Source organism: Vombatus ursinus, unplaced genomic scaffold (genome assembly GCF_900497805.2).
Source record: "Vombatus ursinus unplaced genomic scaffold, bare-nosed wombat genome assembly UNPS02006779.1, whole genome shotgun sequence".
NCBI lineage: Eukaryota > Metazoa > Chordata > Mammalia > Diprotodontia > Vombatidae > Vombatus > Vombatus ursinus.
In genome coordinates, this window is record NW_020946557.1 from 17,612,215 (window position 1) to 17,628,659 (window position 16,445).

The window sequence follows — 16,445 nt, forward strand, 5'->3', positions numbered from 1 at the left end:
TGAGACATAGCAGGAATAATTTATAGGACTTTTTCAAGCTTAGTTGACCAGCAAAATAAGGCCATAATTTCTATTTTCATGGCAGAAATAAGATCTGTTGTGGACCTTTTACTTTTGTTTTCCCTCCTGGAGCTTAATTTATTTTGGTGTATTTCATCCTCTTTCTAAAGTTATAATCTTCCTCTAGGCAAATTCATTTGGGACTAAAAAGAAACAGTAGGGATAAAGTTGAGGTATCTTTTAGGTTTTTTTTTTTTTTAAACCACATACCAAAGATGTAAAGAGAAGCTTTCCAGGGTACTTTATAGGCATTAATGTTAGTGTTAATAATTGGCTAGCCGCCTCATGCTACTTTGCCAAGAAGCATCCTATAGCTGTTCCCTGTAACATGATCTTTGCTGTCTAAGAATTGAATTTCCTATTTTCATTATTGCCTCATTTAGAGTCTTCTACAACTCATTACAAGTATTCTCTGTTTGTTATGTTAAGTAATGGTGCTTAGTTGGAAATATATTGCTTTATTTTTACCTTCACTTTGTAAAGAGGAATGTATGTAACTGTTTTAAAGGTCCTAGTCCTTTATAATACAAGAGATGACATAAAACTGTCAAACAGGTCTCATTTCTCTAACAAATTGCACTTGTGCTTGTCCAGCACTATTGACTTTGGCTACAGAATACCATTAATTATAAATTTTTATACTTTTGTGTATTTTCTCTCCATTTCTAGATTGTAATATGTTAGACATGTTTAACATCACTGCAACTTGGGTGTATTTGTTATGTTGATATAAGTTGTTCCTTTTACCCTTTTGAAATTTCTGTTTTTAAATTTGAAAAGACTAGTTTTGAAATTGGTGGTTGGTGAAAATGTGGATTATAAAAAATATATTTGTGTTATGTTATTGGATGGACTATTTAAACTTGACTGGGTCTCAGTAGTAAAAAATGTTTTCTTGATAACCCAGATGAACTCAATAAAGGTCCATTATAGAGCCAAAAACAAATTGAGTAATCTGTTCTTCCCCAGTGATGTATGTCTTAATGATAAATTAATAATGTGTCTATCTTCTCACATCTTCCCCCGCTAAAGATCTACAAAGATTGTAACTATAAAAATATTCTTGTAAGTGCCCTTTGGGATTATTGATCTAGTTTCTGATTTTATTCTTCTCTTATGTAAACTTATATTCTTTTAAAAAATTATATTAAAATATTTTCAGTCAGCAAGAATCTTTCTTTTCATGCTTCTACCCCAATCCTCTCCCCAATTGAGAACGAAAGAAAAGTAAAACACCTATTACAAATATGCATAGTCTAGCGAAAGTATGTTTTACCATTAGTCTTCCTGAATCCTAATTAGTCATTGCACCGATTACAGTTCCTAATTCCTAAGTTGTTTGTCTTTACCATATTGTTGTCATTGTATATACTTGTATTCTAAAGTATATTATATTTTTTTCAGTATAGTTACCTTACTTCCCTCTACTAGACTGTGAATTTTTACAGGCGAGGACCAACAGCAGTTGGAGTTGAAAGACCTGAGTTTAACATTAAGTTGTACTACTATCAGTGAATCACTTAGTCTCTGAACGTCGGGTTCCTTATTTGGAAAATGAGAATAATACTTTGTCTTGGAGAATACATTTTTTAAAACATAAAACTTAAGGTGCTATGTAAATATCTTTGTCTCAGGGGTCCAATGAAATTCATAGTTAGCTCTTAATGGATATTAAGGAATTTTGTTGTCTTAACTTGTACATCTTCAGGTTATTTATGTTTTTGTTTTTGAAGAACAAGTGCCCTTGTTGTTCCATGCTGGAGTTAAAGTGCTATTCATTTTGTGATGATTATCAGTAGATTAGCATTTTGCTTTCTTTATGTAGTCGTTATCATCTATAGTTAGTATGAGGAAAATGCTGAAACCCAAGTTTGTTTAGCACATATCAAAGTGCTATTTTTTCTAGTCTCAGTTTTATTTCTAGTAAATTTAAGAAAGAAAGTTGCTAAAATGTAAACAGTTATATTCTGTGTACTATGCTAATTCTTATTTTAAAACATTCTGTTGAGGGGTAGCTAGATGGCATAGTGGATAGAGCACCGGCCCTGAAGTCAGGAGGACCTGAGTTCAAATCCGGCCTCAGACCAAACACTTGACACTTACTAGCTGTGTGACCTTGGACAAGTCACTTAACCTCAATTGCCTAAAATAAATAAATAAATAAAAAGAAAACATTCTTTTCGCTAAAACTGTAGTTCAGCAGGGATCTATTTCTTTAAATTGTTTAAGCACCTGTATTTATTATAAATATTTTAACTATATTTCAGAAAAATGTTATAAGTGTATTGTACAAGATGTTGTGATTATTCTCATAGATAGGTTAATATACTAGTACAGAGGCCCTAATTCAGAAAATAAAGTGGACATAGGGACAAGGCAAAAGTTGTTAGTTTCTCTGTTTTGGATATATTGGGAAGAATACTCTTGTAAATGGAAAGGGTGATGAGAAGATTGTAATAAATCAGACAGGAATGTGGCCGAAGATTAGGGATTTTGCTGTAGAGAAAGGGATCCTATTTTAAAACTGTGGAGAAAGAACTGTCCAGATTGTAACAATTATTTGGACGTGAGAGAGAAGAGAGGAATCAAGGATGACCTTGAGGTCACTTGTTTGCAAGATGGTGGTATCCCCAGAGACAGAGATGATTTAAGAATGTCTTGGAGAGCAATAATTAAACCTTATGATGATGAGTTTATATTAAATATTATATAGTAGAGGGATGTACAATTTCCTTGGGAAATATTTGCCTAGGAGAAATATATTTGTATACATATATGTGATATATGTCACATAGGGAGATATAGATAAATACAGTTTATATTCCTTTACATTGGGTTATAAACTCTGATTCCTGCTCAAGCCAAGACAAGTATGATAACTTTTTATTTTCCTAATGGCCAGTTTGTTTTTCCTTTGAGTTACTTGGATCCCAGTACATCTGGCATAATTTGGTTATTATTCAATCTTATTTACAGGATCATTTGTTTCTCTGAAGGGAAATAGAGGGTCAATCATTATGAACAATATTCTCTTCCACTTAAACAGTCTTTAGAAATTCATTCTTCATGAACCAGTGATAGTAGAATCCTAGGTATAAGTGTGACTCATAGTATGATAAAATAGAAATGGAAGTGAATTTTGAACAAGGGAAATGGAAGAATTATATGTAGTGTCATGATTATGGATATGGAGGTAAATTTCAATTTTGTTTAATCAACATTTATTATCTTGTAGTCAGCAGTATTCTAAGCTGAAATAGAAATACCAGTACTTTGCCCATTGTGTAATTACTTGAATAACATTTTCTTCATGTTGTAGCATTTCCTATTGTTCTTTATTTAATATTTAATTTAGATTAGTCTTCCTAGCATTTTTCTTAAGTCAAATACAGACCATCACACCCCTCCTGCAAAACGCCGAACCATAAAAATCCATTATAATTCTAATTTCTATTTATAATACTTTGTTTCTATTGGCATGTATAGGCAAAAATATAACCTTTTTTTGTTGGTTCGGTAAGGAAGACATTTTCTTTGATATAATTAAACGCATAGCAAGTGCATTAAGTTGGCAGTAAACTCTTGCCTAGTGCTCTTTCAGGCCTCCAGTTTAGCTGTTGAGATTTTACATAAAGCTATAGATGTCTGAGTAGGGTACCCCATGGTATATTGAGGAGTACAGAGCCTTTTGTTAGAAATCTAGTAAGTCTCATTCTGAGAGAGGCAGCTTGATGTAATGAAAAGGATGGAGAGGCCCAAGTTTGATTTCTGCTTCCAGCACTTACTAGCCATGTAACCTTGAGTAAGTCATAGAACTTCTCATGGTCTCAATTCTTTCATCAGTAAAATGGAGACAATACCTGAAGTATCTGAATTTCGTTGTGAATGAACCTTAAACTATAGAACTATGAGCTATCATCATTACAATTGGTTCCTGTAGTTGATGCTAAGAGTCCTGGACATTAAAGTTTAATACTTTGTGGAGAATATTGTTTAAGGTTTAGAATTCTAGGACTATGTTAAAAAAATTCCATAAAAGATGTAGGCATAGATGAGAGTAACTGAAAAATGAACTTTTGAAGAGAACAAATTTGCAAATATATAAGCATCAGACTTACTGAATAAAGATTTCCAATCTCACCTTGTGACATTCAGGTTCTCATTAAGATTAATGTTGGGAGTTTCTATTTACCAGTATTGGGTGCCAGACTTTTGACCTGCTTGTCCTTGGTTTGGAAATTGCTTAGTGCTGTTTATAGTTGTATAACTTCAGCACAAGTGGTTTCTATAGCTACTGTCCAGTACCAGATGTCGAACAGTAGGAAGCTTTGATAAGGGTAGCAGGATTTTTAAACAAAAGCCGGACATGGGTAATTACCCTGAAGCTGAACTGAGGCCCACTGAATTCAGCAACATCATTTATGTTTCATTTCTCTATTAATTTAAAAAAGAAAAACTACCTGCTGCTTTCCTACTCCTCCTCTCCCTTCTTCATCTTTTTTCCCTTGTTGCTGTCACTTTAATATTTTTAAGAATATATCACATACCTCCAGTCTCCACTGTAATTAAAGAGTCTTTTCTTAATGTTAGCTGACAAAATTAGGTAAGTATTACATTAGGTGGTTTTCACTTTGCTGTCAGCATCACTGGCTTTCACTTATCATAAAATGCTTCATAAGCCATTTGTATTCAGAAGTTTGCAATGGAAACTGCTGTTTTATATAAACTGCTGTCACTTAGGAAAATATAAATGATCCAAAGTTTGTGCCAGTGATGTGGAAGAAATCATTATCACATTATCAAGGAGTGACAGTGAGTAAAGAAACAACTTTACCTGACTCATAAATAAAGTAAAAGTCATTTGGTTTCCTCTAGTATCATTATAGATTTATTTAGGTTAGTATTGAGTTTCTGATTGTCCATGTTCCAAATGATGCCTTTTTGGGACAATCACCTGTTCTCTACAAATAGCCATATTATAATTTGAAAATTATCCTTGGAAATTGTCACTAATGTTATGATTATGTGGCAAAATTAACAAACATTATTGTTTTTTGTTTTTTTGGTAGAGAACTTATCAGAAAGATGGGATTTTAATTTCAGTGAGGATTATGTCGGATAAATAGTTTCAAATGCTAATTACATAAAGCATACTAAATAGGTGTAGCCATTTGCCATTTAACAACTAAATGTTGAGTTAAGTATATTTCATTTGCAGACCATGAGATGAATCTTAAAGTCGAAGCAGTTCCTTCATGGAATTTATAGTTTGATAAAAGACTTAATTATCAAGGCATTTTATACATGGGCTAACTTCGATGATGCTGTAAAAAACATTGCACTTTTAACAGTTTTGTTAAAGCTTGAAAAGAATGGCCGCTGTGTGTGTGTGTGTGTGTGTGTGTGTGTGTGTGTGTGTGTGTGTTAGGCTTTTAAAAGAATTGAGAAAGGTCAGAATGGGAGAATAATGACCAGTTTGGCTGGATCATGGAATCTGCCTAGGATTAATCTGTGATAAGCCTGGAAAGGTAAATTGTAGCCCACCTGTGGAGGGCTTTGAATTGCAGGACAAATCAGTAGGCAGTAGATATCTATTTAAAAAAATTTTTTTTAAGTATGACTGACATGGTTAAATGTTTATATTAGGAATATTACTCTGGTGGTGGCTAGAAGAATAGATTGAAGAGGGGAAAGACCAGTGTTAAAGGGATCAGTTGGGAAGCCGTTGCAGTAGTTGAGACTAGAAGTAATATGCACTTTAACCCAGTCTGGTTACATTATGAGCCTAAAGGAGGCATTAGATTCAGTTATCATCCAGGGTATTACCATTCTCCTAGTGACCTAGGTTCACAACCTAGATGTTCTTCTCTCCTTATTTTCTCTCCTTCCCCATATCCAATCAATGGTCAATTCCATACTTTTTTTTTCTTAATACAAACATTCATGTGACAGGCTCCCCCAACTCCTTCCTGTACCTCAATAACTTTCTCACTTCACCTTGCCCTCTTCTTACTGCTAAGCATAATTTCTACTTGTGTCTTGACACCTTTCCTCTCATCTACCCCCAGTCCCCTCTAGGACCTTGCTTCATCAATCATCCTCTATCTCAACCATTTTTAGTTTCTGATGGCTCCTTTGTCTCTGATTACAAAAATACTCAACTCACTTCATCTTACAAGAAAACTTTCCTTGACCTGGTAATATCTCAGACTGTTATCTTTCTTCTCCATTGCCAAACTTCTTGAATATGATGGAGACTCAATAAAAGATGAATAAAAGGATTCATTATGGTATTGTGACTCAGTATAGCGACATATAGTATTTGGGGAGTAGGAATGGGAAAAGCTCTTAGCCAAAAAATGACATTTAAGGGTTTATGATAAAACACTGTTGAAATGGCCTACTTTTGATTTAAGACTCTGTAGATAGGGAAGTAATTTGGATGAGGCCTTAGATGGCTTGCTTATCAAATTTGCAGATTTCGTAAAGCCAGAAGGGATAGCTAGAATGTTGAATGACAAAATCAGGATCCACAAAGCTGTTATTAGGCTAGAACGATGGGCCAGATCAAGGAAGGTGCGATTTAATGAGGATAAATGCAAAGCATTACACTTGGGTTCAAAAAATTAACTTTACAAAGATAGGATGGGAGAAATATAGCTAGGTAATGATTCCTGAAAAAAGAAACTGGGCTAAGAGGAACATTAATAAACTATAGCCTCAGTACATGAGCCAACAGTGATACATGGCAGAGCCCAAAGCTCTATAAAGAGACTTTGAGGGGCATAGTGTTCAGGAAAAGGAATGGAATGATTTTGTTATGGTTAAGCTACATCTGGACTTATATTCAGTTCGAGGTGTCACATTTTAGAAAGGATATAAGCTGGATTGTGACTAAGATGGTAAGAGTACTGGAATGCATATCATAAAATAGGGGTCTGGCAACTTTTTACAAGTATTTTGATAATTAAATATAATTTCCTTTGTCATCCTATGTATTTTATATATTTAAAAACATTATTCTGAGGAATCCATAGGCTTCACCAGACAGCCAAAGGGATGCATTGTATAAAAAAGGAAAAGAACTGTTATAAGAGGATTGGTTGAAGGAACTGGGCTTATCTAGCCTGGAGTAAAGAAGACTTAGAGAGAGTAGAAGGGAGACATGGTAACAGTCTTAAAGTATTTAAAGGACTGTCGTATGTAATAGGGATTTTTTTATTTGTTTTGGCCCCACATTACAACACTAGAAGCAGGGAGTGGAAGTTCTTATGGCAGATTTTGGGCTTGTTATAAGGGAAACATTTCCTAGCAATGATTGCTGTTTAGAAATAGAATTCATAACCTCAGTAGTCAGTGTATTCCTCTCATTGGAATTTTCCAGGTGGAGGACAGATGATCACTTGTCTATGGTGACGCATAAGGAATTCAGTCAGGTGTAGGTTGGACCAGAGAACCTCTCTGGTATCTTCCCGCTTTTAGTTTCTTGATGCCAAAATGTTGATGATAGTCTGAGGAAACAGAAAAGGATCAGGAGATAGCTGGTCATGATGAGAATGATGAGATGGCTTAGGAATGATAGTGTGGGAGAAGTGGAAAGATGAGATTATGGTTTTAGAGGGACTTTAAAGAACTGAAGTTCTTGGGGGTAGAACTCTTCCAAGTAATGGTGACTTATAAAGCATGACCACCTAGTTAAGTGTGTAGCTGCAGGAAGAGTTGCATGGGTTTCCTAGGAAAAGGGTTACTGATTGATGGTGGCAGTTCAAGAGTCCAAAATGGCAGTGGAGAATAAGGAGTATAACAAACTTGCTGACCCCAACCAGTTTATGGAGTGAGTCGGTGTGAGGAGGAATGAAACAAGAAGTGGTCAGTTATGGAGAGAGTGCTGAAGGGCTGTGACGTCCTCAGAAAAAAGTCAGGTTTAATTTAATGCAAACAGGTTGCGTTATGAGAGGATGAGACTGAGAGTAAAGAGGAGACTATTTATATTTGAATGGAAGTTCCAAGGGGTCCAGTGGAAGTGAAGTCAAAAGGAAATAAGTATTAGGGAGAGTTAGGGCCGAGTTAGAGAGGAATTAGTCTATGTGGGGAGTAGGTCTTGTCAAACTACTGTGTATTCCTCACAGCGCCTGGTGTCTTGCACACAGTATACAGTCATTTGTTTCTTGCTTAATTAAATAATGCCACTTGTTTATGAAAAAGGGTGTAGAGGGGTGTGTGTGTGTGTGTGTGTGTGTGTGTGTATGTGTGTGTGTGTGTGTAAATATGACCAATAGCTCCAGAATCCAGAATTTTCTGTTTTGTGATTCACTTAATTTCAGTATTATAATATCAAAATTAGGTGGAGCCAGTTTTAAACTTTTTCAACCAGTGACGCTGATGATTTAACTTCACTTTTTTCTAGTGGACAGCAGCAAGGTGTCAGAATCACCATAAAGTTAAGAACTATAGAAAACTTTTGTTTCTCTGAGGACTAGGTGATTAGAGGAATTGAATAGTAGATTTTAAGAATATGATTAAAAAAAGGTTATTTGGATTTATTCTTTGTGTTCTCTTGCTCTAGCCCCCATTGTCCCAAGACCTATGTCTAATTCTCAGAAGTGTATGCTCAGGTTGAGAAATGCATTTGTATACTCATCCTCAACTTCAGTAGCCCTGGGTTAAGTGTCTATTTTTAAATGTGTATACACAAAATATTCCATGAAGTTTCTTTTAATTTGGCATTTTTGAACCTTTATGTTAATATTTATTACATCATGGAGTGGCATTGTATGCTTTGGGAATTGAGGTCAGTTGTTTTTAATGCCTTTTATCCTTTGTTTTGGACATCCCATTTTATTCTTTGATGGATTTTATATATATATATATATACACACTATATATATATATACACTATATATATATATACTATATATATATGTAAACAGTTAAAGATTCATTTGCATATAAGGTCCATTCTTTACTCTTGTTTTAAAGTGAATTTTTCAGTTCTTGGTTGGTCATAGATGAAGATTAGTGGAATGTAAAATCTCTTGCAATTACTGTATTTGTATATTTAAGAAATGAGTTGGTATGAATAATGACTAGACCTTCCAATGGGGAAAAGATTGTTTGGATCATGTTTATGATGGAGAGCTGCATAGTCAGATATCTAACAGCAGTGAGACCCAAAAGTTCCTGACCCTTACCTCTTATGCCCCAGGATATGTGATCAGTTCTGGTTTAAACTGTTACTGTAACCTATGGGGTAAGGGATCATAAAGGATTCTCTGATCTTAGCCAGCAGAGGGCAGTGGTACACATAAAAGAATTGGAATTACATTTCTACTTTGGGGATAGTGCTTCACTTCTCTCTATGGATTATGTTTAGAATTAGCAATATTGATGGTACAGGAAATTGACTTGGTGGGGACATTGTGTTAACAGGATCCTGTCTAAAAGTTTAGGTCTAAGATTTTTTGCTATTTAGTAGATTTTAAATCTGATTTTGTTTTGTAAACCCCACCAACCTTTTGTTTAGAAAAATTAACCATATGGATCATAGGTTTTAGAGTTAGGTACTTTAGAGGTCATCTAGTGCAGCACTCTTACTTTACAGATGAGCAAACGGAGACCTGGAGACATGAAATGATTTACCTAAAGTCACCTAGGTCGAACTCAAAGTCTAGTGCTCTTTACAGGACACTATTTAGCAATTATTTTGTACAAATTGGAATTGAATATTATTCAGTTGTGTTGGTTTTATAGACTCTGAAGTGGCATATTTCTCACGATTTGTAAAATTACCCACGAATTTGCAAGGTTAAGATATTTTCATTTCCATTGTGGAGTAATTGTGGTGAGCATCATTTTTCTTTTAGAAGCATTTATTCTAGCTATAATTTGTCTGATTCACCACCTTTGTTAATAATTTAGGATTATATGGATTCTTCCCTCTTCTTTGCTCATACCCAGTCATATACCAACTCTTGTTGATTTCTTGTCTACAACATATTAATCCCTTTCTCACTATTCCCACTGTTCTATCCTAGTAAAAGCCCTCATTACATGTTCTGACTATCTTACATGGCCTCAACAGATTTTTGTACCTCTCTGCTCTCCCTCTTCCCCTCTCCCAGTCTTTCTTATGCAAGTTTTCTTATGCCAGAAACCTTTCTTATGCAAGATTTGATTATGTCATGCCTCTGTTCAAAAATCTTCAGTGGTTCTCTGTTATCTAATGAATAAAGTTTCCATTTTTTTGCCTGCCATTACAGGCCCTCCACAATCTAGGACCAGCCTACATTCACAGATTTGGTTTATATTGCTTCCCTCCAGGTACTCTCTATTCTTGCCAAACTCAACTACTCTTTGTCCCATGAATATCCACTACATTCTACTGCCTTCATGCCTTTCATCATGCTGCTTCCTGTGCCTGGAGTACTTTCACTATCTCACTTTACCTGTTGTATTCTTATCCATACTTTAAAGTCCATTTCAAATGTTGGCTTTTGTAAGAATGATCTGGTGAATCCCTCCTACCAATCATATAGCATTTATCTTATACTTCTCTAATGTATTTATCATGTAACATGTATGATAATTATCTGTTTGTATCTTATCCTCTTTTCCTTCTCCCTTGTCAGCGTTTTTTTTTTTTCAGGGTGAGATGGGATTAATTTCAGGAATTACAAGTGTGGAAACTCCTTCCACCAATGCAAGTTAGCATCTAGCCTGCAATTGTAGGCACACAGTGTATTCAGGGCATGAACTCAAGTCTTTCTGAATTTATCCACTATGCCATATTACTTCTCAGTTCTGAGAACAGAGCTTAGTTCAACAAATTGTCTTTCTTGCCACTCAGCCACCCTGTATTCATCTAGTACTTAAAGGATCCAGGTGTGAAACAACAAACCAGGGCAAATGTAATCCTTACTCCATATCCCGTCCTTTCTTAGTAGTCTTTAGTTTTCTAGGTATCTTTATTTTCCCTCCACATTTCTTTCTCACTGAAAAATGGTAATCCTAAAGAAAAAGAAGAAGCTCTTTTGAATGAAGGCTTTGTAATATTGAGATAGTAATTTAATTTAATTTAAGCTTGTAGGCAGTTTCATGAGTATTAAAGAAATTGGAGAAGCAAGATACAGAGTCCAAACAAATAGAAATCCTGAGTCAAGGAGAAAGAGATAGGAGATTGTGTTGTACGAAGGTCCTCCTTCTCTTTAAAGGAAACACTTTTGTCTTTGAGATGTTTTAACTGATGAGAGTAGAAACAAAGCCACAGACATACTTGGTCAGAATGGACAGGGAATGTGAATAGAGAAGAGTCATTGAAGGTGTTGAAAGATATGTAGAGTTGAATATCAACATCTTAAGTGTTTACTCTGGCATTAACAAAAGATAAGAGTAGATAAAGAGGAGCAGGAGATTGAGAATTGAATTTATCTGAAGTGAGGCACTATAAATTCTTACTGTCATAAATAGCTTTGTAGGGTATGTGTGTGTGTGTGTGTGTGTGTGTATGTATGCATGTGTGTGTGCTTGTGTGTGCAAAGAGTGCTAGACTTGAAGTCAGGAGATATAGGTTAACTTTGCTGAGGATTAGTTTCCTGATCTGGAAAATGGGGTTAACAACATTGTCCACCTCACAGCATTGTTGTTACAAGAAAGAACTCTGTAAACCTTAAAGCACCATATAAATGTCTGAATTTATAAACTCTTCATATAGACTGGCACACATATATGTAATGTGCTGTTGCCATTTATATGTGACTTAATGGTTTTTTCTGTCTTGTTCAGCAACATCCTTCCCGCTTCTCTATCCTGTCAGTATAAAACATATTACATTATGTTCTAGTGCACAAATTTTAAGACATTGTAAGGAGATCTTGGGATATAAATTATATGTAGAATGCAAGTTATATTATGTAATTTTATGTTCCTTCATTAGGCAAGTGTTGAAAGCGTTACTTTTGTGTTTTCGGGGGCTTCCCTGTTTCACCTTCAGTCATTGGTTCCTATAACAGCCATGACCCTTGAAGTTATTGACCTTTCTTTAAATTCACCTTATTTTAAAGACCACATTATTTCATTTTAGCCCTGAAGGGAGATCTTTTTTTTTGCTTTTGTTAAAACCCCATCTCTTTAGGTTCAGGTAGAAATTGATTTGTAACCAGTCTACTGGTTCATTATGGTGGTCTTCGCTTATAGAAATTCCTTGACTAGACTTTTCTTTCTTCTGGGTATTCCTATATATCAAATAAGATAAGCCTTTAACACTTTTATTATTCATTAATTGTCTTTAAGGTAGTTGTCAATAGTGATATCTGAAATAACACGTTCTCGGGGAACACAACTACTTTCCACAAAGTTGGCCTGGGTGCAATGGGGCTGGGAAAAATTTCTATCTCTTTAGTACTGGGTCAGTGGCAGTAGTGGATGAGAAAAATGGGTCAGTAGCTCTTTCTCTCATTCCGTTCAGGTCCTGGGGCAAGTCACTTGAGAGTTAGGGAGATATTACTTGGGTCTCTTCCTTCCCCAATGGAGTTTGGGAAGTTGTGGCCTGCTTGGTATGTAAGAGATGAAGAGAAGACTTATAGAGAATAGGGATTGTTTTTTACCTTTCTTTGTATCCCCAGCATTTAGCACGGTGCCTGGCAAATAGTAGGTGCTTAAAAATGTGTATTGATTGACTGTCAGCTGAAGGATGGCATCTTAGAGAACCTTTATATGGGAGGTAGCTTGGCATATTGGATAGCGTTAGAGTTGGAGCCAGGAAGATCTGGATTTGAATCTTACCTCAGTTACTTACTAGCTATATGATTCCAAGCAAGTTATGTAATCTCATTCAGCCTCATTTTTCTCATCAGCAAAATGGGGATAATAATAGCTCCTAGGTCATAGGGTTATTGTGAAGATCAAATGAGATCATATATCTAAAGCTCTTTGCAAAACATAAAATGCTATATAAATGTTACCTATTATTAATATTATCTTAGAACACATTTCCAGTATTTTGTATATTACATCTGTATTTGATAAGTATTTGCAACCACATAGTGTATGGTTGGCATGCATCCTTTTACACATATTGGCTTTGTTACCCTGGACAAGTCATTTAACTTCTCATTGTTTTAGGCAACTTTCTAAGATTATAAATTATAGAAAAGATACCAATCTGCATTGACAGGGAGGTGTTTCCTTACCAGGAAGTTTCCAAAACCAGTGAAATCACAGGTCCACAGATTTCTATCCATATTATTGTATTTATGATCCACTTCTGCCTTCCAGTTTTGAGGTGACCCCATCATGCAGGTCCCTCTGCCATACTTCTCATCCACCCCTCTCCCCTCCCCAGCCATGTGTGCCTCAATTGGTCCTATTTATTTTGGTGAGAAGAGAAAAATAAGATAAAATGTTTATGTATTGAGTGTCCACCAAGTGGCTAGGAACAAACTCGTGTTTCTTGGATTGTATATTCCCAGAAGTTGTTGACTCTTTGCTATTTTCATTATGCTTTTGTATTGTTGCCTGAATTATTCATTGGTGTTCTTTAGAAAATTTGACAAACTTCTGGGACACATGTATACTGTTTTATCTTAAAATTCAAGTAGTTGCGCATTTATGCTTAATGCAGTAGTAAAGCTAGACATATCTATGAAATATTTATTGCACAATTTGGATTATTTAGTTGTGGCTAAAATGGTTCCTAGGAAAACATATGGGCTAACAGTATAAAAAATGAAATTTCATATTAGCTATTCTGGGTATTTATGAACTCTAGCAATGAAGTAGGACTAAGATATTGATTTCTCATAAAATAAGCAGAAATAGGAAAACATTCTGACAGCTGATATATTCCAGATTCATTTGTAGCTACCATTTTGATATTAAAATTAAGGATTGAGAGGTTAGGTTTCTGCTTTCTAGTTGATTCTCTTTATAGGAAAAACATAAATCCATGTGCATGTCAATATAAATTTGTTTAAGTAAGTAGGAAGACCCTTTTTCTAAGTGGATCCTCCCCTCCCCACAATTTTTATGTGGTTGGTAAATAGATTTATACAAGAGTAGGTCTAGTTGAGAAGTAATGGAGTTAGCAACATTGTTCACTGTCAGGTTTAGATTATCTCATCCTGGACAGTTAGGTGGCACAGTGGATGGAGTGCTAGCTTGGAGTCAGGAAGACTCATCTTCCTGAGTTCAGATCTGGCTTCAGACACTTACTAGCTCTTTAACCCTGGGCAAACCTTGTTGACCTCAGTTTCTTCATCTGTCAAATGAGCTGGAGAAGGAAATGGCAAACCACTCCAGTATTTCTGCCACAAAAATCCCAAATGGGGTCACAAAGAGTCAGACATGACTGAACGACTAAACAACAACAACATATCTCATCCTGGTACACCATTTCTCAGTAGTCTAGCCTACTTAACCATTTTTAAAAGGCACTCACTATAGTGTGTATTATCCATTTTAATGCCTGAATATAGGGGTAAACCAAAAGTTTCATTTACTCGTTGGATATTACATGAATGCAACCCTTTGTGACCATTTTTCTCTGATTTCATCTTTCACTTTGCATCTCTAGTACCTGGCACCTAATGAGAACTTAATCAATTCTTATTGATTGTCTGATTTGTGCAGAAGCACTCTCAGGGCACAATCCTTTTATTCATATTTGTGTTCTGAAAATATATTCTGTAGTGAGAGAATAACGAAAAGATAGAGAATTTGCTTAATAGGGTTTCTGCTATGTCATATATAAACAATTTAATGAATTGTATTTTTTTTTCTCTATTTTCCCATCTACCAGGACCAGGACCAATATTCTCACCTATTAGATAACCAGTTTCTGCCATACAAAGGTCTTAATTCATTTCGTGAAAAGTATTTTAGTGGGGTAACAAAAAGAATTGCCAAGGAAGAAAAATCCAGCCAGGAGTGAAAATTAAGTTTACATCAAATGAACTAAGAATGAAGATTTGGGGTTTAAAGAGAAAAGACATCTGGATATTCATGGATGACCCAGAGAACATGTACTGTTTTAAACTTTTTTTAAAATAGAAAAGCAAAATAAATACGACAAAGTATATTGAGCAATTCTTTTGAAAGTGGGTTTGTTTATAGCAGATTTTTTTGTACATGTCTTTTGCAAACATTATTTAATTTATATTTGTATTTTCAAGGGTTAATGAAGATTGACTTTAAAGTTATATTTTTTTACCATTAACTTGCAAAAGGAAATAGTTCTATTGGTATTTTGGTATTTTGGTATTTGGGGTCTCCTGTATATTTTAGTACTTATTGGAAGTGATCAAGAATTATTTCTTTAGTAGATTTGTCTAGCTGTTTAGTTTTTATTTGTAAGAAATATTCATTGCAACCAATAAAACTTATGCAGCTTCTTAAAGATCATGTAACACATTCAGTAGTTTCTTGGTTTTTTTTTTTTTGTGGTTGTTATTTTCTTGGTTAAGTTTTCTTATTCTTCTGGTAGTGATAATAAAAAACCCTAGGACCTGTTAAAACTGCAAAAAGCTCTCAAACTGTCTGAAGCCTGTTCACATCTGAAGCTCATCTGTACCTTGGATTTGATCTCACATTCCTAAACCTTGACTTTTGGTAAAGACAACTGCCCACAATTTTTGGTTCAGCAACTGAAGCACAGTAACAACAACAACAACAAAAAATGCCGTAATAGTCCCCTAATGGTATTAAGTCTAATCAGTGCTCTTTGAAATCGAAGCCTTATTTTTCTTGAAGGGGAAACTTTGCTGAATCCACATTGTGTCATGAAAGTATCTCATTGGGAAACCACTAACCCCATTAGTTCAGGATGTTAATGGCTTTCCTTGCCTTTGGTGGTCAAATGTACCTCAGCAGGGTGGTGGTAAAGTGGAGTCTTTCAATCTATCCAGATGCTGGTGGATTTAAAAGGTTTTTTGTTTGTTTGTTTGTTTAATGTTACCTTTGGTAGTTGTGGCCACCCATTAGTGGGTCCTTGATCATCACCTTCCAAAGACCAGTGCGGCTCATGCAGAAGGCTCCCTGCTTCCGTGGAGTCTTCCTTTTGTCCTCTTCTGCTATGGTTCTGAATCTCAGCAGGAAGGTCTCAGAAATTTCAATGATTGTTTTGTTTGGGCTTCTGGATGTGATTTGTGGTACACTAGGGGAAAATCTAAAAGTATCCAACAGTGATTTATTTTAAGAATTTCTATTATAAACTGCTGTATCTTATTTTAAAAAATTTGGAAGTTGTTTTGGAGTAAATTTGAATTTTTATAACTGGCAAAATTTGGAATGACAGATTTGAGCCTTCTGATTTTTTTTTTCGCTTTGCAAACAAAAATTAGTCTTAGTTTAAAATTTTGCAGCATTTTAAAATGAATTTTAACTTGGTCACC

General features: G+C 35.1%; 1 protein-coding gene across 4 annotated transcripts in view; it reads left to right on the plus strand.

Moving 5' to 3' along the window:
• TRMT11 (tRNA methyltransferase 11 homolog) overlaps nucleotides 1–15,382 on the plus strand; it is a 58,367-nt gene extending 42,985 nt beyond the window's left edge. For 2 of the 4 annotated variants that reach the window (XM_027848612.1, XM_027848611.1), the window contains exon 11: nucleotides 14,855–15,379. In XM_027848612.1, coding sequence (XP_027704413.1) covers nucleotides 14,855–14,986 — 132 coding nt within the window. In that variant the 3' untranslated portion in view covers nucleotides 14,987–15,379. Of the gene's footprint in view, nucleotides 1–14,854 lie in introns of all 4 variants that reach the window. The other 2 variants (XM_027848610.1, XM_027848608.1) reach the window with 2 other exon arrangements.
• The last annotated feature ends 1,063 nt before the right edge of the window (nucleotides 15,383–16,445 follow it).